The sequence below is a fragment of the Gobius niger genome (genome assembly GCF_951799975.1).
Source record: "Gobius niger genome assembly, chromosome: 12".
NCBI lineage: Eukaryota > Metazoa > Chordata > Actinopteri > Gobiiformes > Gobiidae > Gobius > Gobius niger.
The window spans coordinates 25002448-25029842 of NC_136863.1; the positions used below are offsets into that span (position 1 = coordinate 25002448).

At 42.1% G+C, this 27395-nt stretch overlaps 1 protein-coding gene across 1 annotated transcript; it reads right to left on the minus strand.

Moving 5' to 3' along the window:
* LOC306972093 (S-adenosylhomocysteine hydrolase-like protein 1) lies at positions 1-27275 on the minus strand (the record flags this gene model as incomplete). Its single annotated transcript, XM_079568570.1, has 16 exons — positions 27051-27275; positions 22753-22852; positions 21029-21166; positions 20850-20950; positions 13179-13281; positions 13018-13112; positions 9568-9674; positions 4081-4197; positions 3701-3764; positions 3521-3609; positions 1135-1205; positions 968-1062; positions 799-897; positions 341-409; positions 201-279; positions 1-125 (listed from the first exon to the last, which is right to left on the minus strand). Exons 1-16 carry the CDS (start codon positions 27267-27269, stop codon positions 1-3), a joined length of 1671 nt encoding a protein of 556 aa, XP_079424696.1. The 5' UTR covers positions 27270-27275.
* Between the last annotated feature and the right edge of the window lie 120 nt (positions 27276-27395).

Below are 27395 nucleotides of genomic sequence, written 5' to 3' on the forward strand. Positions count from 1 at the left end.
TTACCTGTAGTAGTGTGGTTTGAAGGGCCCCAGTTTGCTAACCCCCAGATACTTGGCTTGTCCATCTGTCAGCTCTGTCAGGTGAGCATCAAAGCAGCGCAGATGCAGGCTGGCCACATACTCATCTGAAAAACATGGCAGCATACAAATATATATCCAACTATTCTACATACATGAGTAGAAGCTTTGAAGAGGCTCACCCATCTTCTTGGGCAGCAGGTAGACCTCCTGTTTGTAGCGTCCATCTCTGGAGTTGTACAGCTCCAAAAGGGCAAGTGCCTGAAACACAGGACATTTTGCATTACCTGACACAGTGTGTGGTGGAAGTGTGGAAGCCCACCTGTGTTGTTGCAGTGATGGAGTGAACAAAATGGGGCACTGTGGAGCAGCTCAGGTTCAACAGTCTTCCCTGAGGAAAGCAGGGACATTCGGCTTCATTATTAAACAAACAACAACTGATGAATGGAAACATTTCTGTAGTAATGCTATTACTATTGTTCAAACTCAATGAACTGCAAATGCACTTCCAGACCAAAGTGAGTCACATAGTGGCACATACAGTATAGTTGATTCTTTTCATGTGACTAAATCAGTGCATCTGTACCTTTAGGTCTTCACAACTATAACAATGTGTTGCAGTCATCAACATTATGTGACCAAAGTAGGCTAGTGCGGGTGAAGTCTGAGACACAATGTCAGGAGCATTAATGTGCTTTAGGAAAGCCTTGAACCAATAACCCTCTTGGTGGTGAATTGCCTGGCTCCATCAGAAACATATTAACAATGAAATGCACCGACCTCAGCCAGTAGAATAATCCTCTTCCCATCTGGCCAGATGACATGATCCACATGGGGGCGCACTCGCACCCACTTGAGTTCTGCCGTGTGCAGACTGGCCTGACAGTGACACACAGCAGTCAGATACTGTTTCACTCACACTCACAGAGGACCATCATGTGACTGTTACCAGCTCGATCTCAGTGTTGGAGTGGCCCATGTTACAAACAATGCAGCAGTTCTTCATTCTGTCCAGGTGTTTACGTGTCACCACATTTTTGTTTCCTGTTGACAAGAAAGAAGGAATGTGCATCAGCTAAATTCTTCAATCAGCTGCATGCCTAAACAAAACTTAACCTGTGCATGTGATGACCAGGTCCACCTGCTGGACCATTTCTCCCAGTCTGATCGCCCGGAAGCCGTCCATGCTGTGGAAATACATAGGTGACTTCAATCACATAGAGTCTCTTCAGGTAAAGTACGCCCTAACAGTCAGTATCTGCAAAAAGGCTATTGTTTTTTTCTTAAACAGAATTTTATTTGATTTTATGTCAGACCAAGGCCCTTTCCCAAACCGCTTCCTCCTTCCTTCACCTACCCACTTGCACTCATTCCTGAGTTAAGAACATAGACATAATATTTATAGACTACGTCTCCTCACTTCTCCCCATTTGCTATAATAACCACGTTCAAGGGGGAAATCATGGTGGATTTACACACTCCTCCTATAGATAGATTTCCATTGATGTCACACTTCTCGCACAGTTCCATATGGCACCATCTTGTGTTTCAAGGGTCTAATTGTTTGTGTCACGGATCATTGAGATTGTTGTGAAAAAAATGTTCTCACACCTGTGTTGTGTGGAGCTGATCGCGACACGACGAACAGAAAGCATCTCAATATCCCAAAGTAATTCATCACTAAGGAACAGAAACAGAAAAACCGGGGGTTGGGTCTGACTTTACGGGGTAGCCTGTGCTTATTCCGCCCCGTGTCTGATGCCGAGTCTCATGTCTTGGCTGATGTACCCGGGTTTCACCAGATTTGTGCTGTCGTTCACAGCACAAATCTGGCCTTATGGCAGAGTGGCTAGAAGAAGCCATTCTTTAAAGAAAACCATTAGAAGTCTCGTTTTCTGTTTGCCAGAAGCCTCCATGTGGACTTCATGATGCTTCTGCTCCACAATAGTCTCTAACAGACCTCGGAGACCATCACAGAGCAGCTGTATTTGAACTGACATTAGATTACACACAGGTAGGGTCATTCAGAAATCATCAGGCGACTTCTGAAGGCTATTGTTTGCACATCACACTTTTCAGTTCAAAAAAAAAATTAAAAATCATGTATCAATTTCATTTCACTTGATTGTGTGTCACCTAGCGTGTGTTTTTCACATAACATTTAAATTAAATATATTTATGTTTATGGTCCATAGTATGGCAAAATGTCAAAAAGTTAAAGGGGGGCAGATACTTATGCAACCCACTTTATGTATTTTATTTGGAGAGAGTGCAGAAAGCTTTTTGTTACTATTTAATGTAAAGCCTATCAAATATAACCCAAACACAGTCTATCAAACTTGCAAGTAAGTGCTTTTCCACAGCCAATAAAGGCAGGTTAAATTTCCACTTTTTTCCAGTTTACATGAGTATATTACATTTACAATTACAATGTTGTTGCTTCTCAATAAACATGAAGTTGTTTGGTGGTGTTGCTTGTGGGGCTGCTTTCGCCGTAACACACACCTGTTTAGTCGCTGTGGAGGAGCTTGTTTATCAGCCACTTTCGTCTGCTGCATTTCATTTTCATTTATTAATTTATTTGAATGGGACAGTGCATATTAATGAACAGACAACTAGTGCTGTAAATATGCCGGATTTAGCTCAAGGCTAATTTCCATCCGCAGCCCCATAAAAAAAAAGACAAGAATATACAAAATATAAAACATATAAGCCACAACACACAGCAGTACATTACAGACAAAACAGGCAAGGACACCAACTACACAATACATAAAGTGCATCTCTTTCATACGCCACTCCCCTCCTCCCTCCCACTCACACACCTGTACCTGCAAATATTTAAAAATATGTTCCTGTCTAATGCCTCTTAATGGTCACACCTTTGTTGGCAGTAAAGCCGTTCTTTCAGTTGTCTCTTAAATGAGACGTAGGTGCTGCTTTCTCTAACTGTCATAGGTAGTGTTCCAACTAGAACAAGCCTTAATGGAAAGCACGTTTTGAGAAAACGTGTGCCTCCGGAACTGTACCTCACAGTCCCCCCTAACTGTTGATCGAGTGCTGGTCTCACAATTCCTTTTTTTTTATAAATTCCCAAAGAGGAGGCGGGGCCTGGTCATGTAGCACTCTATAAACAAGGTAATTCATTTTAAAACATTTTGGATTTTCAAAATTTCAAAATTTATATTTGTTTATTAGATGGTCTGTTGAGGACAGACCTTTCCGCGGATTTCAAGTTTTAGTGCTTAGGAAGAACAAGGAGGAAACGGTTTCGGAAAAGGCCCAACTGGTGGCACACTGAGATGATATGACCATATTAGGTTACGAACCACCAACCTTTGAATTACCATGGCCCATATTTCCTGATTTAGCTCCTGTGTATTGGGGAACACCCCTTTTAGAGACAGTCATGTAAGAAGTAGCATTTACATGCTTTTTTTTAATGCTCTATCGCAGTCCTAACCAGGTCCACACACATAATACAAAAGCTAATGGTTCTTACGCAGCCTGCAGCGCACAGATAGGGTCCACCTCAGTCACATACACCACGGCTCCAAGTGCTTTAAGAGCAGCGCAGCAGCCTTTCCCAACCTGCAAGGACCAAGAGACAGCATAGTGAATTTAACATACCGGTATTAGAGAACATATTTTCATTACTGAATCCTCATTGCAAAGCACTGACCTCCCCATATCCACACACCACCACCTGTTTGCCCCCCAGCATCACATCTATGGCTCTTTTTAATCTGCAACAAGGCAAGGCAAAGCAAGTCTTTTTATAGAGCACAATTCATACACGAGGCAATTCATAGTGCTTCACAGTTGCATGAAAATAAAAGAAAGCAGATAAAATCAATCAATAAAACATCAACACGAAAATGTATTTTAATTAATTACAGTAAAAAGCAAGAGTGTAGATAAAATACTTTCAGTTGTCATATGCACGGGTAAAAACAATGATCTCAGTTTTGTCTGAGTTCAGTTGGAGAAAGTTGGAGGAACACAGACATGCTGACAAATGATGCATGTTTTAGTAGCTCTATGTACAGAGTATTTTATTACCCATCCAATATGGACTCCCTACAGCAGTACAAGTTGTCAAACTTCTGCTTGATCACTGAGTCATTGACATTAATAGCTGGGACGATGAGCTGGCCGGCCTTGGACAGCTGGTACAGTCTGAGAACATAAGCATAAGAGGTTAGTTAAAGAAGTGAACGTTTTCTTACATTTTCCCCTGTTACTACATGTGTAATTACAAAATGTGTCTTAATAAATGATGTGCTGCATCTCACCACACATTTTGTAATAAATCAGGCTACTCCGACTGTTTCACAGTTTCTAACAAGATAATAACTTTATTGTCTGTCCCAACGGAAGCAGAAATGCATTTTTAATTCAACGTAAAAGGCATTTATATATTAAACAAAAAATGAAAAAAAAAAATCCAGAAATGACAAAAGTCAGATTAGATGCCTTTTCAGCAACACAAATGAAAAATGACGTAAGTGCTTTATAAGTAAGTGTTTTATTTGTTAATGTACAACAACAGTACACCGCACTGCGTACAGTACATCGTTCCAAATTATTATGCAAATGACATTTTTCTCTGATTTTCTAAACTGTCAATTCAAATGAGAGTCAGCATAATTTTCAAGTCTTTAACTGGTAGAGGATCATTTAAATGTGTTTTTTTCAAAAATAAATATAGTAATAAAAACCCAAAATCTACTGTTCCAAATTATTATGCAACTCATCGTTTCAATACATTTTAAAGCTTTTAATTAACTGAAAATGGTCATTTGTTGAATTTGTAGCATTAGGAGGTCATATTTACTGAAATCAAAAGCTATTTCAATCAAAAACATCGTAACAGGTAAAGTTATATTTTAACATAGGGCCTTCTTTGAGCAGCTTCAAAATTCTTAAATCCATTAAACTTGTGAGTTTTTAGACAGTTTCTGCTTGGATTTCTTTGCAGGATGTTAGAATAGCCTCCCAGAGCTGCTGTTTGGATGAAAACTGCCTCCCACCCTCATAGAAGTTTTGCTTGTTGATGTTCCAAAGGTTCTCAATGGGGTTGAGGTCAGGGGAGGAGGGGGTCCACATCATGAGTTTCTCTCCTTTTTTGTCCATAGCAGCCAGTGATGCAGAGGTATTCTTTACAGCAGGACATGGTGCGTTGTCATGATGAAGATGATCTTGTTAGGGAAAGCACGGCTCTTCTTTTTGTACCATAGAAGAAAGTGGTCAGTCAGAAACTCCACATATTTTTCAAAGGTCATTTTCCAGGGGTCGACCAGCTCTCTCCCCATGATTCTGGCCCAAAACATGACTCCGCCCCCTCCTTACTGACATCACAGCCTTGTTGGGACATGGTGGCCATACTATCCACTACTCCAGGGGTGGCCAACCCGCGGCTCTCGAGCCGCATGCGGCTCTTGGCCAATCAGAGTGCGGCTCTTTGCATGATTGGATATGTTTAATACAATGCGGCTCTTTGCAAAATAATTGGTAAATATTTCCCATAAACTGTAACAGCCTTTGACCAAAAATCCAACCATCGTCCTACAGACGCTGTTTCCATCTCTACATGAATGAGAGTCTGTATCTCTCTCCTTTTCGAGGCAGCGTGTAAAAGGTGCCCGTGCAGCCTCAGTCACAGCGGGATGTAGGCCTAGGTTAAACAACAGGCAGGCAGATCGTGGCACTGGGATCAGCTTCTGTGCTTTTGAGATTTCTGATCAGCTACTCTTTATTTGATGTAATTTGGCCACATATTCTCAGAAAAAGATCAAAATGAGGAAATGGAAAAAAGCGGAGCTTTTATGTAGCATATGATGCGAAGCGCGACATCGTAACGCGGAAATACGCAAAGTCGTGACTTTTCTTTCACACGTGCTACAACTGTAGCAGATGCAACTTAAAACAGACTCTCAGATCCTCCAGAGGCTCCTGATTAAAGTTCATGAACTTTGTGCAGCCTAGAGTGCGTTCTCTGCACAGTCCAGTCAGGACGAAGCTGCAGGCACAGAGCGCACAGGCCAGGGGCGAATCAGAGAAGGGGGCTCCGTGGGCAGGGCCCCACATACAAACACACCCCAGCATAAAAAAAATAAAAAAAATAATAATAATCTAATTCTGTCTCAGTCAGAACAGGAAACACAAAATGTCATTTAATATACATGTATTTCAATCTTGTTGAGGAGTAAAACCATTAAATCTAACACAATTATTAAAAAAAAGAAAAGAAAAAGGCATAAAGTTATAGTTTATTGTGATTAAATAAAACGGTCACATTCTATTTAATCACAATAAATGACCGCCCCGTAATCTCACTAATGGTCGGTGCCTTTGTGGCTCTTCACAGGATCAAGGTTGAAAATTTCGGCTCTTGGTCTCTGACTGGTTGGCCACCCCTGCACTACTCCATTGATTTGACCATCCATGGTTACACGGCCTCATCAGTGAACAAGACTGTTTGAAAATGAGTCTTCATGTATTTCTGAGTCACTGCAGCCGTTTCTGTTCATGAGCTTCAATGAACAGTTTAGGGGAGGCCGGATAGAAGGTTTATGCACAACTGCAGCCTCTGGAGGGTCCTTCACCTTGATGTTCGGGAGACTCTAGAGGCACCAGCAGCTTCAAATACCTGTTTGCTGCTTTGTAGCAGCTGTTCTATTCATCTGATGTATTTGTCTGGCTGAAATCGTCCTCATTGTGCCTTTATCTGCACAAACCCGAGTGTGCTCTGAATCAGTCAGAAATCTCTTCACAGTACGATGATTAATCTTTCAGAAATATCAAAGGTTTTCATACCTAGACCAAGGCATTCAACTATTTCATGCTTTTCATCAGCAGAGAAATCCTTTTTCTTTCCCATATTGCTTGAAAATGTTGGTCTGCTCAATAAAGTGGAACGTACTTTTTCAGTAGTTTTTCCCTTAACTGGGCTTAACCTAAAAACTAATCATCACAGGTCTCTGAGATTGATGTCAGTGATTCAAAGAGCCCTGAGACACAATACCATCCACGAGTTTCATTGAAAAACTTTTTTTCAGCTTTTTGACACTGAAAAATGAAATTTGCATAATAATTTGGAACGCCGTGTACAAAGAAATTGTGTTCAGGTGTTAGTCCTGAGCTGCTGTGAGCCAACATGACCTGCATGTATTTGGAGGTCGGGGAAACCGTAGCACCCGGAGGAAACCTGGCTGCCTTCAGTCTCCTCTGAGCCTCTGAACGGTGCACTACCCTGTTTCAGAACGTGGTGTCCTGCACTGGTCAGCTCCTCCACCTCCTCCTTCTGTGGTTTCTCTTTCATCAACACCTTATAAGAGGATGTTTAGTGGCTTTTCTGACCCAAGAAAAGCAGAAATTGGACTGATTTGAGTCAGCATTTAGCTCACTTTTATACTCTGATTTCCAAAGTAAAATCTCCAAAGGTCTGTGCATTCTATTGATTTCTAATGAGGCGGTTAGCACTCGTGCTTTACAGCAAGAAAGTCCAGAGTTGGATTCCCACCTGGATGGGACTTTTCTCCGACCACCAGCCTGGCTCCACATCTGGAGATGACTCCATGGGTGCATCACTGCCACTGCCCACTGCTCCTTACGGTCGTCCAAATTCAGACATCTTTCGTTGTACAGTTGTTGTATAATGACAAATAAAGCACCTTTACCTTTACCTATAGGAAAAATACACTGCTCACAAAAACTTAGGGCACACTCAAAAAACACATCCTAGATGTCAATCAATTCGATTTTCCGGATGAAAATCTTTATTCATAGTGTAGGGCAATGTGTTGAGAACAAAATAACATAAGAATGAGAAATGGAAATCAAATTCTCAGCCCCTGGAGGTCTGGATCCAAAATTATAGTCAAAATCAAAGTGACAAATCCTCATCCTCAGTAGTGTGTGTGGCCTCCACGTGCCTGAATGCACTCCCTACAACGCCTGGGCATGCTCCTGATGAGACCACGGATGTCCTCCTGACCTCCCAGACCTGGATAAGAGCATCAGTCAGCTCCTGGACAGTCTGTGGTGCGACGTGGCGTTGATGGATGGACCGAGACATGATGTCCCAGATGTGCTCTATTGGATTTAAGTCTGGGGAACGGGCAGGCCAGTCCATAACATCAATACCTTCATCATGCAGGAACTGCTGACACACTCTTGCCACATGTGGCCTGGCATTATCAGGCATCAGAAGGAACCCAGGGCCCACAGCACCAGCATATGGTCTTACAATAGGTCTGAGGATCTCATCCCGGTTCCCAATGCCAGTCAGGGAACCTCTGGCTCGCACATGGGGGGCTGTGCGGCCCTCCAATGAAATGCCTCCTCCGACCATCACTGACCCACCACCAAACCGGTCATGCTGGATGATGTTGCAGCAGTAGAACGTTCTCCAGGGTGTCTCCAGACTCTGTCACGTCTGTCACATGTGCTCAGGGTGAACCTGCTCTCATCCGTGAAGAGCACAGGGCACCATTGGCCAATCTGCCAATCGCTGTGTTCTCGGGCAAATGCCAATCGGGCTGCACGGTGTTGGGCAGTAAGCACCGGCCCAACTTGTGGACGTCGGGCCCTCATACCACCCTCATGGAGTCGGTTTCTGACCGTTTGAGTACCAACATGCACATTTGTGGCCCTCTGGAGGTCATTTTGTAGGGCTCGGGCAGTGCTTCTCCTGTTTCTTCGTGCACAAATGAGCAGATAGCGGTCCTGCTGCTGTGTTGTTGACCTCGGTCGGCCCCCCCCAGGTCTCCTGATGTACTGGCCTGTCTCCTGGTATCTCCTCCATGCTCTGGACACTACACTGGGAGACACAGCAAACCTTCTTGCGACAGCACAAATGGACGTGCCATTTTGGATGAGCATCACTCCCTGAGCAGCTTCTGTGGGTTGTAGATGCTCCTCATGATACCTCTAGTGGTGAGAACACTGGACAAATGCAAAAGTGTTCCAAAAATACGGTACAAAGGATGAAGACAGGGAAATGGTCTGTGGTCACCACCTGCAAAACCATTCCTCTTTTGGAGTGATCTTGCTAATTGCCTCTCATTTCCACCTGTTGTCTGTTTAATTTCCACAACACCAAGTGAAATTGATTCACAATAAGCGTGGCTTCCTAACTGGACAGTCTGATATCCCAGAAATTTGACTGACTTGGAGTTACATTGTGTTTTTTGAGTGTGCCCTAAGTTTTTGTGAGCAGTGTATATTGAGCAGGCTAATGATAACAGACTCTGAAAGGTTTCCCGCTGTCCACTTTTCCTTTTTGTTTGAATGATTTAAGATACAGGGAAAGTTCCATAGAAAACTGACTCTTTCATTTCTCATTGGTATAACATGGTCGGCGTGGAAACGGTTAAAATAGTTTATCTCTACATATGTCACTTCCTGCCAGTGTCCAATAAGGAAGTGACAAAATAAACATGTTTTTTAAGCTTATTAAGTAAAAAAAATGTGTGTGAGCATTTGATTACATTTTGAACTGTTATTACAGAGTAAATAAAGCATCAATAAAAAGTAGATACGCACCGATAAACTCCCGTCACGCTCTCCTCCACAATGCCTTTGAGCTGCTTGAAGACGCTGGGATATTTCTTCTGAATCCAGTGTGTTAGGTCTCCTCCATCATCCAAAATCTGTCAAATGAATCAAACAGTAGAGTCAAAATCAAATTGGCATGTGTGAATTCCATCTTCAATTCAGTTGGTTTATCTACCTCCTTAAAAAGCTATTTATTATATTTACACAACCAGAAGTTATTAATCCCAGGGGTTTCCAAACTTTGCGGGCCACGACCCAGACGCACAACTTGGGCCCCCACACTGTAAAATCTCTCGGTGCACAACTTTTCAAATCTATTTTATTATTATTGACTTAGTTTCACAACAAACCGGAATGTAAACAAATGGCAGTTGTAAAGTTGGATGGAGGTAGGCATAAATAAGCAATGTTTGCTTCAACGTACTCCTTTTTGAACATTATTGTGTATCTTTCTTTTTGGTCTAATAACTTGGAACTTGGTATTGCTCAAATGAACTAAACTAAAAAATGGTTTTGATATTTGCCGTGATTCCGCAAAACTGCTATAGTATACTGCCATCAAAAATGATCAAATTACAAATAACATCAAATTTATTGAGTGCTTCGCTCTTCAATTCACTTCAGAGAACGCATGCAGTGTGAAACTGCCCTTAGTTGTGGATGGATCCATCGTCTATAGTGCTCTATTGGAACTTTTCTAGTCCTATTCAATCTTTTTGGAACATGTTCCTTTTTTTTTCTTATTTGGTTACACAATTGCTCTCCTATACCACTAATAATTTAATCTAGTGTTAGTACTCTTTAAAAGGAGAATATTCCTACTGTTGGGGGGCCCTTTGGATCTATATGAGTCTCACGAAAAGCTGGACTTTAAGAATGGCTGTTCTAATTAGCAGTCAGCGCAGAAGACAGTTTGGCCACAGACAGGACCAGGACAGGTTTTTTGGTGAATTTGTCTCCAATAAAACACAGAGGTACATTGTATCTGCCTTTGATGTTTATTGGAGTGGTCGTTTTGAGTGCAGACGAGCAAGAGGACTGAATATGCAGGATTATACTGAAACATGTCCAATGATGAGGGTTGAACAACTTTTTAAAACTTCGTCTCTTTACAGTGATAAGCGTTGTCTGATGTGAGGGGGGGGGAGTGGGGAGGGTCAGGGCCAGGTAAAATATTTAACCCCTTAATGCCGTGTGTCGCTAATTCACGACATAGCACTTCCTGCAAGAATTTAGCGTCAGCTTGAAAGCAAAAATTCATCCAATCTCTGAGTGAGAGGCAGGACATGGCCACACTGCAGACCCTCCAGAATATCGAATAGAGGACAGTTTCATGACTCAGACCCCCTCCATTGGAGACCAGCTCAGGCACCATATGCAGCCAAGAAGAGCAACACAGAAAAACATGAAATATCTTCTATCCCACGAGCTTTAACGTTGTTTTATGAATCTGTTTTTATTCTATTGTAATTGACACATTTCAGGTTGAACATTGTGTTCTTTGTTCTGGCAGTGTTTAATAAACCTAAACCTAAAAACGCTGATAATGTATTTTTTTATACAATTAAAAATAAATTCAGGCGTCAAGGGGTTAATCGCTGAAGTGAAATTTTTAGGTGCATGTGTGACCAAAATGGTCACACTTTTGAGCCCTGAATATAGATACTTTTGTGCCAATACGTTTTCTCCAACAAGTCCTCCAAATCCATACGACACAAGTGGTTGTTTGTCTTATCCCTGAATTACGACAATATAAGACATCTACTAAAACAGCGCCCCCAAGCTCCCATTGAGGGTATGTACATTACATTTAACCCGATTCAGAAATGACTTTATTGTACGTAGTGTATCTGACCAACTGTGATGACGATTCCAAAACTCAAACGCAAAGAAATAAATCGCAAGCTTGCAAAATTAGCCCCATTTGCAATATGTGAGAGTAGAAAGCAGCCCCAGATGTTCAGCCCTGCCACACCTGTGGAGGAACTGAACGTCCAGCTGTGCCAAAGGCTCTCCAAGCGCGCTCTGCACTATTACGCATCACACCTCACCAACCGCAGTCACAATTCACCACTCTCATATTATATCATATGGGTAGGCTCGGTTATCACCATTTTACTCACAACAACAGCGACACCAAAGCACAACTCACCATTGATGTCTTTGTGAGTCCTTCTCCTCCATATGCGACATTGCCAACTCCATAGCTCATCTGTCCACTTCCATCGCTGTCCTCAATGAGGACGTCTTATATGGCCGTAACTCAGGGATAAGACAAACGATCACTTGTGTTGCTTTCTATTGGCAGACTGTCTCGTTTACCCTGCACTTTTCATCATAGGCCTTGTTGTCAACAAGACCTATGATGAACATCTGGGGAGGTAGTCGGCTGAACATATGGTTCGACCCCAACAGAAATTGCTACAAACGGTTATCTGTATCATGTGTGCTTAGTAACATACCAAAAGTCTACCACAATCTGACCACTGGAAAAGGCTCATTTTCAAGATGGTGTCCAAGAGGGTGGCCACATCCTTAAAATGCCCATTACTCCTCCATGGACTCCAGATTATGGTGTGCATTGTAAAGTGGAGTGACATGAATACGGTGGATTGGGGATGGAAACTGGAGGACAATGGGTTCGTGCCAGTTCTGCAGATGGTCCACTGTAATTAAACAACGGCCTGCCGAACACCGCAGTGTAGTTGTAGAGGATATGGATGTTTCATAAACCATGGACCATGCGCGCCTGCTTGTGGACCATGTCAAGTGGAAAATTGTGACAATCCACATTGTTGATGTGTGACGATGACTACAAATAGTCATCGTCACACTCGTCACCTCCCTTTACAGGAGGAGGAGTGTGACGATGACTATTTGTAAATCTGGTAATAATTTCATTATAATCTAAATATGCTAATTGCTAATATGCTTAGATAACAGAGAGGTTAAAACCCTTCCAGGTCTACCATGTCAGGGCCGACATGGTCGCTCGCCTTGCAGACTTTAGCGAATATCTCCGTGAGTAAATGTATACTCCGTGAGTAAATGGATATATATATATATATATATATATATATATATATATATATATATATATATATATATAAAAATATTACCAATTCTTAAAAAGTCAGTATATAAAACTAATGCATTATTATTTCAAATGGCACAGTGTAAGTGTATATTATTAAATATTTGTTTGCAAACCTTTATTTGTATTTGTATTTATTTTAGGGACCTTGGATTTATTAAAAGTGTGCATACAAAAAGTACAATATACTTATACAGAATCCTCTGTCCCCAACCGACAGCGACGCACCACTCTCTCCTGTACACAGTCAGCCATGTCCCCATGTTCACCCTCTCAAGCCCTCACCTGTTATTCATACTTATACTGCTTTACTATAAAGTCTTGCTCTTTAGTTGAGTTCATACCAGGTTGGGCTGCCAGCTTGCTCCACAGATACATTTGTCGATGCACCACCAGAAGTCGTCCTCAGACTGTCCTCTCCAGGCAAACACAGCTACACCTGGGTCAGCATCACACTGGCGTCAAAGTGTCACGTGTCAAAGTACAGAAGGAGAAAGGTTCTGACCTGCTTCGGCGAGCGCTGCAGCCACACTGTTCTGTGTGGAGAAGATGTTACAGGCAGCCCAGCGGCACTGTGCCCCCAGCACACACAGAGTCTCTATCAGCACCTGCTCACAGGGATCACAAAGTCTCACTCTCAGACCTGAACAAAGTGTGCTTTTTCTACCGTAGGCTGCCTCCTAAAGAGGTGGTGGGCAGCTGAAAATTCTATGGTGGCAACTGTCAAAATGCAGAACTTTATTGTCTGAGTTTATGGCTCATATCATCATTATTATCATCAAAATGATTTTCAGGAAAACATATATTATTATAACAGGTTTGGAGACCTAATCCCTCACAAATAATGATCCCATTGATTTGCATTGTACGCTGCACATCTACAAACATGGCATCATCAAGTTCTGGAATGTAAACACAACCCGAAAGCCTTAAATTGGTAACAGGTCTAAGGCCAAACCGGATGTGTGTCACTTAGGAAGGAGTTAATGAAAGGAACCTGCATGCTAACAATCAAAGCCACTCTGGTGGTTCCTTACCGATTAGGAGCTATCTGCCATCCCATTAGCCACTGCGCCGCCAAACCCTCGCCCCACCCTCCAGTGATTCATGCACAACCACTGCTGACTGACAGGCTCACAATTATTAATAATGATAATAATTTAAAAAAGATTTTGCAAAAACTTAAAAGTGACTAAATACATGTTAATGGCCTAAATGAAGGCAGTTTCTGCTTTTATGCTTTTGCTTTCATTTAGAAGAAACTTGTAATTATTTATTTCTGTGATGAAGCTGTAGGTGTGGAAGGTAAATCTGAAACAGCTTTTTTATCTTGTCTGTGCCTGTTTTCTGTGTGGCTTCACATGGTTATTGTGGTTCATGTTTGAGTCATTCAGTATATTTTGTAGTCTAATACTATGGGTGATGAAGCTTTATGAAACAGCTATGGAGAAGCAATAATGATAAAGGGAAATGTGATGGCCCATTTGGATTTTTCTTTTTTTTCTCCCTGAATGTCTTTATTTTGACACTATGTTGTTGCATACGCAATACAGTAGGTGGCGCTGTAATGTCGAGATGCACTACTTTGTCGAAGTTCTCCTGCGCATGCTCCCAGTGCTAGTTGTGTGTGTTAAATGCTTTTAAACTTTGTATGACATAATTTTACAGGATTTAAGCCTAATCCTAACCTTAAGGTACTTTGATAATGAAGAGTTTTAAATGAAAAATGCAAATTGGAAAATGTGCCGAATCTGCGCAGGCGTAGTAACACTATTCTGCCGTCTGTTTCGATACAGTAGCCTGGCTAACGCCAGACTAAAATCACAAGTGCAGTTCCAAATGATTCGAGCGCACACAGCAGTCTGGCGTTAGCAAAGTTAATCGTACAGCGGCATGCGCACAGTCCGCCAATAACTTTTTTTTTTTTTTTTTTTTTTTTTTTAAATGTATTTATTTACATTAAATCATATATACATATATATATATACACATTATTTACATCTTATATTCATAGACATTCATATTCGATTCGTTTATCCTTACATTACTTAAATAGCATTTTACATGTTCCATTTTTGTAGCTCTATGTCAGAGACATGAGAGGACAAAACATCCCAAAATAATAAAAGAAAGCAAAACAAAAAGAAATAAAAAGAAATAAAAGAACACCAAATGAACAGAAATGAGAATGACAGCATTAACGGATCAATTCTTCATATATGTTGATTAGGTTTATTGATTTTTTGTTTGTTATACGTTTGGTAACGTCCATGTGGTTTTTAATCTCAATCAGGAGAACTTTGAATATGGGTTTGGATTGTGAGAATTTGGCTTTGTGTATGTGATATTTCCCTAGTAGAATAAATAAGTTGACTATTGTTTCAATTTTTTTGTTTTGGTGCATGAAATAGGTTATTATGTTTGCCAACTTGAATGAGATCGTAATTGACAATTTTTGGGATAAATAGATTTCGGCATCTTTCCAGAATTTGGAGCTTGATGAACAGGAATAGAAGAGGTGGGTGACATTTTCGGTGAGCGTCTGACAGAAGCAACATTTTGAGTCTATATCTGTAAATTTGGAGACAAGTTCATTGGTAGGATAATATCTTTGTAATATTTTGTAATGTACTTCTCTTATTTTGTTAATAATACAGAACTGAAAGGGCAGAGCCCACGCCTTATTCCACATAATTTTGTCAAATATAGCGTTCCAAAAGTACTTACATTTAGGTTGTATAATTTTTGTTTTTTGGATACACCTTCTAATATGTTTATTGTTACATTTCCAGCTAAGCAGTTCTATTCCGTTTATGTATAGTTTGTCTTCACTTGGGAGTTGTACACCCTCTTGACGGTCTTTCATTAAAAAACGGAGCCCGTTTGGGATTCCTCTAGTGACTGAGTGGTATTCTTTGTAGGTTATAGGAAACTGATGCTTATTTATGAAGACTTCGTACTTCAATATCTCTCCGTTGTTGTCCACCACATCTTTTACATAGATTATATTCCTGTTCATCCACGATTGAAAGAATAAGGACCGGTTGCTGTTTACAATACACTCATTATTCCACAAGGTGACCTTATGAGGGGAGAAATTATGTTTGTAACATATTTTCCATGAATCTAATGCTTGTTTGTAAAAGTTGGATAATTTCAATGGAAGTTTAGAAGCGCTGAAGTTGCACTTCAATAAAAACTGTAGACCACCCACTTTGCCATATATACTATTTGGGATGAAATACCATATGGATTTGGGTTTTTTAATGCATTCTTGTAACCATTTCACTTTAAATGTTTGGTTTAAATCGCTGAAGTCCAACATTTCTATTCCTCCTGCGTCCTTGGGTCCAATGAGCAAGTTCCTTTTTAAGTGGTGTCGTTTATTTTTCCAAATAAAGTTGAAGAATAATTTATTTATTTCTTTGATTGTAGAGTCTCCCACACATAACGAGAGAGCTGGGTATACAAGCCTCGAGATACCCTCTGCTTTAATCAGCAAAACTCTACCATATATTGAAATGTCTCGCTGTAACCACATGTTTAATATTTGTTGGGTTTTCTTCAGCTTAGGTCTAAAATTTTGTTGTTGTCTGTCCTCAAAATCCAAACATATGTGGACCCCCAAGTATTTCACACTACTTTTCACAGGAATATTACAAATTGACTGGTCTACAGTTTTATAAAGACATAATATTTCACATTTTGTTTTATTTAAAGTTAATCCAGAAGCTTCTGAGAATTGTTCAACCAGTGATATAGCCGCGTTTACCTGTTCTTTATCTTTCAGGAATAAAACCGTATCATCAGCTAGTTGTGTAATTCTTATTTCACGATCAAAAATTTGAATACCCTCGATGGCAGAGCTATTCCGAATATACAAAGATAATGTTTCAACAGTCAACAAGAAGAGAAATGGCGCTAAAGGACAGCCTTGCCTCACTGATCGGAGGACGGGAAACCTTGGGGTTGTATTTGGATACAGCATGACGCAACTGTCAATATTCTTGTAAAACATATTAATAGCGGAAATAAAATTGGAACCAAAATCAAAGCATTCCAAGGTTTTAAAGAGAAAGTGATGTTCTACCGTATCAAAGGCTTTGTAAAAATCAAGAAACACCATAAGAGACTCTGCGTAAATGTATTCAGAATAGTCAATAAGGTCCAGGATCAGTCTTACATTGGAACTTATATGTCTTTTGGCCATAAAACCCGTTTGAGTTTCATTAATAATTTCATTTAATCCTTTTTTCAGTCTAGTTGCAAATATGTGAGCTAAAATTTTATAGTCTATATTCAACAAAGTTATCGGTCTCCAATTTTCAATATACATCGGATCTTTACCTGGTTTTGGGATGAGGCAGATCGTGCCCTGTTTCATGCTAGTCGACATTTCTTCATATTCGATACAACAATTAAATACTTCAAAAAGGGGGTTTTCTATCAAGCCCCAAAAGTGTAAATAAAATTCCAATGTAAGCCCGTCACTGCCTGGGGATTTCCCTTTTTTCATTGATTTTACTGCTTCGGCCATTTCTATTCTCGTTATTTGCTTTTCACAATTTTGTTTAACTTGTTTAGAAATTTTCGGTACGCTGTTTCCAACTAGTGATATGAATTGCTCGCATTTAGTCTTCTCAATTCCTGACTTATATATGTTACTGTAGAACGTATACACATGACTGGAGATATCTTTAATATTTGAGTTAAGTTGATCATTTATTTTCAAGGCAGAAACATTGTTTCTTTTATAATTGCGTTTTTCTAGAGAGAAAAAATAGCTTGAGTTCCTCTCCCCTTCCTCGAGCCATTTGGTCCTTGATCTAACGTATGCGCCTTTAGCAAGTTGGATATACATATTGTTTATTTCCTCTTGTATACGTTTTATTTCAATTTCATCGTCTTCTACAAGAGTATCTTTTGTTAATAGTTTATTTAAATCATCCATCAATTTTGTTTCTTTTTTCAATTTCTGTTTCTTAATTTCCTTACTTCTTTTAATTGCTTCGCTTCTTATTTGAAATTTAAGATATTCCCATTTTTGTATTTGGTTCGCAGCTCTGCCATCAAACGTATCCATAATTAACTTTTTTACATCTTCACAGAATACAGTATCATCAAGCAAAGAGTTGTTAAATTTCCAATACCCCCGCATTCCTTTATTATTCATCTGGCTTTTCCCTTTCAAGGAAATGGTAATTATTTTATGGTCCGTTAACGGGGCGTACTTGTGTTGAATATCATGTATAAATTGGAGGGATTGTGGGGATGTAAACCACAGATCGATTCTGGACTGAAGGGATCTGTTAGCATTACTCCAGGTGTATTCCTTTATATGTGGGTTCAGAAAACGCCATGCATCTATCACAGAGAGCTCGTTGGAGATATATGTTGTACTTTTGAATCTGGAATTTTGGATAAGTCTTGGTGGTATTCTATCCACAGTGTCGTCGGGGGCATCGTTGTAGTCCCCACCCATAACGAGAAGAGCATCTTTATATTTCATTTGAGTTTCCTTGACTTTGGAACATAGCTGAGTAAACATAGTTTTGGAAAGTGTTACATTATTATGATTATATACATTACACAGACAAAATAGAGTATTATCCAATTTGACCGTGAGTATAATCCATCTTCCATCATCCGAGGTAAATGATTCTATTATGTCACCTTTGAATTTGTTGAGAAGAATGGCGACCCCTGCTGACTGTGAAGATGCATGGCTGAAAAAACATTGGTCGCCCCATTGAGACTTCCAGATTTTAACGTCGTTACCAGTAGAGTGAGTTTCTTGTAGAAAGACAATGTCAGAATTTTGCTGTCTACAAAACAAAAAAATGGCTTTTCTTTTAATGTTATCACGGATGCCTCTTACATTTAAGGAAGTAATTGTTAAGGAACTAAAAATGCAGTCCTTGATCATAGATTAAAAAACAAACAAAAACAAAACAAAATAGGTAGTTGGGAACAAAACAATCGAAATGTATGTCTCGAGAAGAATATAACTAAAAGAGGTGCTGATCAGAGTTTGATTGACTTTTAGCCAGCATTAAGTTGCTTATAGGAATTAACCTTTCGTAGCCGTTGCGGGTAAAAAAAAAAAACTAAAATAAAAAGTTTATCAATTTAATTACATTTTTCCATGCATTATAACCCAAAGAGGGGCGTGTCCACCCATGATAAATCATCAACTGAAAGAGTACAGAACCAATGCACAAAAGCGTCATTGTTTATTTTTTTATTTTTTTTCCTTTTCTCCCATTTCCCTTTTTTTTTTTTTTTCTTTTTTTTTTTTTTCTCTTCCTCCTAACTTTTTTTCTCCCTCTCACTTTTCTTCTATTGAAGGAATTAAACACATAGGGGGAAATGACTTTGTCCGATACCATTCCGCGTCATAACTCAGTCTGTCGTCCCTTAGAAATCATATCAAAACCGTTACCGTGTCACAACTTTGCCGTCGATAATGGCTTTGGCCCCGACAAAGAAGGCCCTCTTCCCAGCCTTCCTCGCCGCGTCGACCCGGGGCCAGAGGATCATGCGCGTCTCTTTGTCCTGTGTGGTCAAGTCGAGGGCAAATCGGAGCTTCTGGGTCTTCAGAAGAGCAGAATCTTTAGCGGCGCTCCATATGGTCTCCTTCACGTCCCTGGATGTGAATCTGATGATTAGAGGCCGGGTCCTCCCGTCCTGTCGGATCCCGACCCTGTGACAGACGTCCAGGTGGATGTGTAGTCTGTCGGCTACCTCAGGTGCCACCATGCCGCAGATATCAGTAACTTTTCGCTTGAGAGTTCTCCGGTTCTCTCCTTCATCCTCTTTCACTCCGTAGAGGCGCAGGTTCCAGCGTCTTTGGTAGGCCTCTAGCTCGTTGTTTTTTTCTTCCAAGGCTTTGATCCGCTTCTCCTGCTCAGTGGAGTCCTGTTTCACAGCTTGGACAGTTTCTTTCATATCCTCCATATCAGTGAACAGACATTTTATTTTCTCGTCAACATCTCTGATAGATTTTGCGTTGTTTTCAATTTTAGAGAGCAAACTGTCTGTACAGGCATTAAGAGTCTTTATTATGTCTGCATGAACCTCGTCTAGTGAGAGAGCCATTTTGCCTTTTTTGGCTTCAGGTGTAGAGGTCAGGGATACGTTGAGAGGGGTTTCCTCTGCACTCGCTGCCGAAGCAGCGTAGGAGTGGAATACCTCCTCCGCACCCTGGCCTTCCATCTCCGGGCTCTCACCTGGGTTTTGAGGCTGCTGGTTCGTACGCTTGCCTTTGCCTCGGCTGCTTCTCCTCCTTTTCTCTCTCATGTGGAGACGTCTGCGATGACGCCTCAAAACACAGTCTATTTCCTCACGTGAGCAGGGCCGCTTGATGGTTAGTTGTTTGCAGTTAAGTAGCTGTAGTTGGAAATCCAAGGAGTCCTTTAGGACGGTGTTTGAAAAGTTCATATGATATTTGGTCGCTCGTCTCAATGTAGGTTAGGAGGTGGAAAAAAAAGCTGGCTATTTAGCTGAAGTTAAGCACATGTTGGTTTCAGCACACACGCCAAACACTCGTGGCAGCCATCCACTCCGCGCGTCCCGGCGCAGTCCGCCAATAACTTTAAAAAACAAACAGCTGTTGGTGATGTCACTTCCTGTGTTTTCAGTCGTGGGTAAAGATGATAGATCCATGGTAAAGACGGTCAGATTGGGCAAATGCTGCTGAAGCTCTAGGACCAGGGCATAGGGGCTATACGCATTTACATTTGTGTGAGGGTCCTAACTGCAGTATATTCTTACACCACTAGATGTAGCTATTGCAACACCTGCACACAAAACATATCACTGGGTTTTAGTTGACATCACATCCATTGTTTCATCGACTAAAATATGTCGTCATAATTTCAAAGAGAGTTTTTGTTAATGCGAACTAGGATTAGACTAAAACTAAATCAAAAGTTGTTTGTGAGACAAAAACTGTGACTGAAATGGCCAGATATTTTTTTTCTACTAAAATCTGATAAATAAAAGAAGAGACTAAAATCATCCAAACTTCCACTGACAGTTTGAAAGAGCTTCAGATCATTTAAATTCACTGTCAAAGGAACAGATCTGTGCTTTGTTCATGTGGAAAACAAACATGATTAAATGATATATTAAATACCATGAATGTTATAAATATTCATTGTTTTGTTATTTTTACCGCCGTCTGTGCAGTGATGTGAGTACAGCCCACTATTTTGGCTCCAGCTAGGGGGCGCTCTCCTCCTGTTTTTCTCCTCAACTCCATCAACGCAGGCATTTCTAAGAATGGCACAAAGACAAAGAGGTCTGAGGTGGCACAGGCATATCCCCCCCAGAGGTGAACACTTTGATGCTGACCTTGTTCTGCCAGCCGTATGTCTCTTCGCCCAGATTCGGCATGCTGAATATTTTTTATGCTAAAGTCAGTCAGGCCTCTGGACGTTTGTTGGACAACCTGTCTGGCACTTGTGCGATCTTTGGTATTGTCACTGTTCACTGTTTGGCACAAAAGCAAAGCAAAAGTTAGACTCACTCTTTGCACCGTTTGAGAAGGATTCCTCTCCCAGAATGTTTTCAGTACTTTACTGCTGTTTAGACACCAGCTGTAGCCTATGCATCACACCCCATAATGTGACCCATGCTATATATAATCGGTTTAATTATGGAGTCAATATTTATCGACTAGGTTCAGGAGCAGGACTACGCCTCAACCTATCACACTTTGCACACCAACCGCTCTTGCTTTCACCTGACCACGCCTCGAATTACTCACCAGCCATTATACAGTATATCAAGCCCAGCCTCGTCATCTCACTTTTTAGGTTTGTTTTGTCAGACACTAAGGTTAGAGATGTTACCAGGTGATACTTCTGATGACGGCCTGCAGATGGCGGCTGAAACATGTAAAGGTAAAAGATCTTTAACATCTCTAACCTTAGTGTCTGACAAAACGAACCTAAAAAGTGATACTAGAACACAAGTAGACACAATGAACGTTACAAAGTTTACTCGTCATCTCAGTTTGTTTGAAACTGTCGACCCCACCCTCCCTCCCTTTAAGTCTGTTCCATTTCAGCAATGATTCTCCTGCTTAGAAGAGCTGGGTTCATCCGAGACCCCCACCCACAGTCTCGCCCAGTTTCACTCCACACTATACCTTTGTGAATAAAACCTTATTTGCACTTTGTTGTGGCGTGGTCCTTGCTATGTGCTGCTTTCAGCTGAATCAGCAGCTCTGGGCCTCCACGACAAACACGTGTTTGTTTCCAAACTAGACCTCCTCCTATTGGCAGGTCCCCTTGACTCCGAGGGCCCGGGAGATCTCAGCCTTTGTCACTCCTGATGATTTTGGTCAGTGTAATGTCATGGCATTTGGCATGAGGAACGCCCCAGGCACATTTAGTCGCGTTGTTAATAGAGTTTTGAAGGGTGTTCGTGGTTGTGAGGCTTATTTAGATGATGTGGTCATGTGTAGTTCCTCATGGACTGACCATGAAGAAGTAGTTCATGCCTGGAGTTCATGCTCATTATTGTTGCCTTTAGGTCTGGAATGCCCTTCCAGAACATCTTAGGGCACCACACAGAGTGTGTAGACTCTTACAAAACAACTTAAAACGTTTTATATTTAGTCAATGTTACTGCTGACTTTTTAACCATAGGCTGCTTTTTTCATTTTTATACTCACTGCTTTTACTGCCATTTTATTGAAGCACCAAATGTAAAGCGCATTATGAATAAAAATATATTATTCTTATTATTATTGTCATTATTTAGCTGTAATGTGTCCACATACAAAACATTATTGAATAAATGTACTGGTATTTGGTTGTTTGCGTGAGTTAGGTTTTTTGAAGACTCAGTTTGTGGAATGGAGCATTCCTCATCGGACAAATGAAGGCTATATACACTGTAGATGTTTATTATTGGTAACACATGAGTACGCTAACGCATTATCCTCATAATAAGGTAACGCAGTAACGTAACTTTTCCAGAGGAGAAAGGAGCTGACTTAACCAGTTACTTTTACTTTTAAGTCAAGCTCTCCAACACTAGAGAGGTAAGACATTAGAGTGGCGGTTTACCTGAGCTGCTGGTGTCATTGGAGGAGTGGGACAGGGAGCGATGCAGCGTCTTGGTGTGATGTTTGTCAAACTCATGGATCTGGTTAGTGACCTGTATTTGCTGGGAAGACAAGAAATTACACTATCAAGAGTCTGTTTCAATCAATATTCTTTTTTCAAGTAAGTTATGTTTAAAGAAAAACGTAAGGTATGGTCAGCAGCACATTATGAGTTAACATTAACCCATGAAGCAGAGATGCTATGATGGAGGTGCGTTGATTGTTAGGATCCCCATTAGCCATATGGACAGAGAGCCAGAGGGACAGCTGATGGAGACCAGCGCGGGGCGGATGAATTCAACGAACATTTCAACCGGTTTAATTCTCCCCCCACTCCCTCCTCTTCACACGTCTCCAGCACAGTGGACACTGCCCCCCTCCCCCGACCACCTTCACCTGCCTCCAGCCCCCCTGCACCCACGTCTCCAGCCCCCACCATCCAGACTTCCTCTAGCACCTGCCCCACCCCCGGCAGTCCACCCCCACACCAGTCCCCCCCTCACTCCCCCCTCTCCATCACACCAGACCAGGTGAGGAGAGAGCTGAGGCGACTGAAGCGGGGGAAAGCTGCAGGACCAGATGGCATCAGTCCCAGGCTGCTGAGGACCTGCGCAGACCAGCTCTCCGAGGTCCTCTGCCGCATCTACAACCTGAGCCTCAGCCTGGAGAAGGTCCCCGTCCTGTGGAAGACCTCCTGTCTGATCCCGGTTCCTAAAACAGCGCACGCCAGGGAACCAGCCCACTACAGACCAGTCGCCCTGACCTCCCACCTGATGAAGACGATGGAGCGGCTCATCCTCACCCACCTCCGCTCTGTGGTAAGCCCCACCCTTGACCCGCTGCAGTTTGCCTATAGACCCAACATCGGAGTGGAGGATGCTGTCATCTACCTGTCGGAGCGGGCGCTCACGCACCTGGAGCACGCCGGGAACGCTGTGAGGGTCATGTTCTTTGACTTCTCCAGTGCCTTCAACCCCATCAGGCCGGCGCTGCTGCGGGGGAAGCTGGAGGACGCGGGAGTGGATGAACATCTCACCGCATGGACCATCGACTACCTCACGGACCGACCACAGTATGTGTGGCTGCGCAGCTGTGAGTCTGAGGTGGTCGTCTGCAGCAGCGGGGCCCCTCAGGGCACCGTCCTCTCACCGTTTCTCTTCACCATCTACACATCAGACTTCACATACAACACGGACAGCTGTCATCTCCAGAAGTTCTCCGACGACTCCGCCATCGTGGGCTGTGTGTCTAAGGGGAACGACCTCGAGTACCGGTCAGTCATCCTAGACTTTGTGGACTGGTGTGAGCGCAACCACCTGTGCTTGAACATCAGTCAGACGAAGGAGATGGTGATCGACTTCACGAGGAAGCCACTACCGCACACACCGCTGAACATCCAGGGGGAGGACATTGAGGAGGTGGACAGTTTCAAGTACCTGGGTGTTCACCTCAACAATAAACTGGACTGGTCCCACAACACCAACGCCCTGTACAAGAAGGGCCAAAGTCGCCTTCACCTTCTGAGGAGACTGAGGTCGTTCGGAGTGAGCAGGCCTCTGCTCAGGACTTTTTATGACTCTGTGGTGGCCTCTGCTCTCCACTACGCTGCCGTGTGCTGGGCCCCGGGCAGCACAGAGCGGGACAAGAACAGACTGAACAAGCTGGTCAGGAGGGCCAGCTCCGTCCTGGGCTGCCCCCTGGACTCTGTGGAGGAGGTGAGGGACAGGAGGGTGTTAGCCAAGCTCACCTCCATCATGGACAACACCTCCCACCCACTGCACGGGACTGTAGAAGAGCTGTGCAGCTCTCTCAGTGGCAGACTGAGACATCCTCAGTGCAGGACGGAGCGCTACCGCAAAGCCTTCATCCCCACTGCTGTCAGACTGTACAATAAGACTGTGAAGTAACGCCGACTGTAACAAGTGAATTTCTCCTTTGTGAGATCAATAAAGGTTTATCTTATCTTATCTTATATCATCGTCTACATTGACAGATAGTCAACTCCAATGTGTCTTCTCACTTGTATTCATTGACCGCTGTCTGTTCTGGAGACAAAAGAGCTTTTGACAAATGTAAATGTAGGTAATTCAAATTCGTTTGCGTGTCAAGTGGCATATTGTTTCGAAATGAACAAAATAAAAACTTTTTCCAATTTTCCAATTATAGAATAACAGAGACACTAATGCTTAATCCGGACCCAGAGTGTCGCGCACAGTTTTTATGGTTCTATTGGCGCAGTTAAGAGCCATGTGGGCAGCTTCATTCTGCATCAAATGCAGTCTCTCTACATGTTTTGGTCGGACAATAGTCCAACTGAGAAATGATCAAAATTCTGACAACAAGCTTTGGCATATCAGCAGGTTCAGACTGCAGCCTTTCCCAAATTTTCTTTTATAAAAATTCTGTATTTCTTGACCAACCCAATTTCTTGTCCAGACGCCCAAGAACTTAACCGCTGTTAAATGTTCAATGGAAGTGTTACTTATGAAACAAATCTGACTTTCATTATGTCTTATACAATATATTATCTGAAACCCATGGATCTATAATTGCTCTGACTGATGACCATTCAGATCTTGATTTGTTGTGACATCGGCTCACAGAGTCAAGTTTCTGATAGTAGATCATTTGGGTCGTACAGCAGTGGATCCAGGCAACTCAATAACATCAGCGTTGACAACCCAACGCTGTCAACGCTTTCATGGGCAGCAAACAGAATGAATATACACATGGGTATTTATTTACTGCATTTCAAAGCATTGCCCTAAACTCTTGCCTCTGGTGGTTAGGACTTTATTTAATGGTAAACTCAGTGCACAATCACAAAGTTAGGTCTCTCTGAAAGACCATTTAATCAAAGAAATGTAATAATGCCAGTTAAAAATATTACAATCATTTGTTTAATACAAGGTCAATGTTCTGTGTTCAGCGGCACAAAGCACTTTACACCGAGGAGGCAGGGTGGGTGAGGTGTCTTGCCCAAGGACACAGCCACAGCGAGCACCTGCGGGAGCGGGGACTTAAACCGCTCTACAATCTGAGTCCCTGATGCATCACACCGTTTTTAAGCGTGTCATTTGAGTCTGTGTTTAATGATCACACATTGGAAGGTCCTGCCACTCATTTTGAACACATTGGTTTTTTTTTTTCACAGGGCACAACATGCATGTGCTCCTTCACAGAGAACAAGTCCAGCAAAAGTGAGGCAATTACAACATCGTACAATGTGCTGACACAGCACGGTGAAATGCTGATTGACGTTAAAGTGAACAACATTTGACTCATTTCTAGTGAAAAAAGTATTTCAAGTAAAATGAAAATGATTCTCAGATTGTTTGTATTAAACATTACTATACATAAATAGTTGTTTCCATCGATCATTTGGCTTATCTTTAGATTCCTTTTTGCTGTGCTATATTGCCTGTTACTCAGACTGTCCCTAGCACAGACTCGAAACACCACGGCACAGACTGGCATAGCTCCGTGATGGAAATAAAGTGAATATAACCCGTGGTACCTTGATACAGATGGGCTGCACAGGCTCCTGCTCCGTGGCTCTCCTAATGCTCACCAGACTGTACACTTTCTTCATTCTGCCCCACACACCGTCTCCTGCAGACTGACAGTCACTGACCCATGTCACGCCTCCACAGTCACAGGTGGAACAATGGACAGCAGTGAGAACCGTGGGATCAATGAAGTCTTTGAGGACAAACAGCTGAGAAAATGGCCTGACCAGTTAAAGTGGCGTATGGGCCTATGCAGCAGACACGCATGCATGAGCAGCAGAGAAAAGAAATGTACAAGAGGCACTGATGTGCAGTCAAGAACACTGGGGTCTGCCTGTGCATCATGAGGGAGGACTATTGTCCGTATATGTGGGAGGATCACATGCTAACATGCAATATTCTAAGCATGTCAGACGTGTTTTACTGCACAGTATATTGCTATTACTTTCTGTATAACAGGCAACAGTTATTAAACCCAGGTTGTGCAACAGCTGTATCTCACATGTTGAATGTTGGATATTTTTAAACATAATTAAAAGTATTTCAAAGTGAATAAAGAAATACACTTTTCCTAACTACTTGTGCATGTGTGACATCCTATAAAACGAAAGAAATATTAGCCACACAATGTCATACAGCCTGTGTGTGACTGTGTCCCGTCAAACATCGACAGACGAGTACGTGATGCCACTCAAAGATTAACAGGTTAAGTATATGCAGACTCACGCCACAGAAGTGACTTTAGACCTACCATGTCAGTCTTCATGGCCTCAGTGACCTCCTCAGTGACCTCCCCTGTGACCTCCTCAGTGACCTCCCCTGTGGTGGTCTCCCCATTGCCGTGGGTCAGGCGCCTGCTCTCTAAGGCCTGCAGCATCTGCAGCAGGTTGGGGCTGCTTTTGGGTGAGCTCTGCTCCTCCTCAGTCTGCCTCAGCTCCAGTGCGTCCCCACTGTCCTGTTCCCTCTCCATCGCACACAGGTGATCGGAGTCATGTGGTAGAGCCTCAGAAGGATGGCCTGGGTTTGTCTGAGGGTTCGGTCAACTGTGTTGACTAAACAGCAGCACATGTGGGCTCATCTGACCAGAAGAAACCTT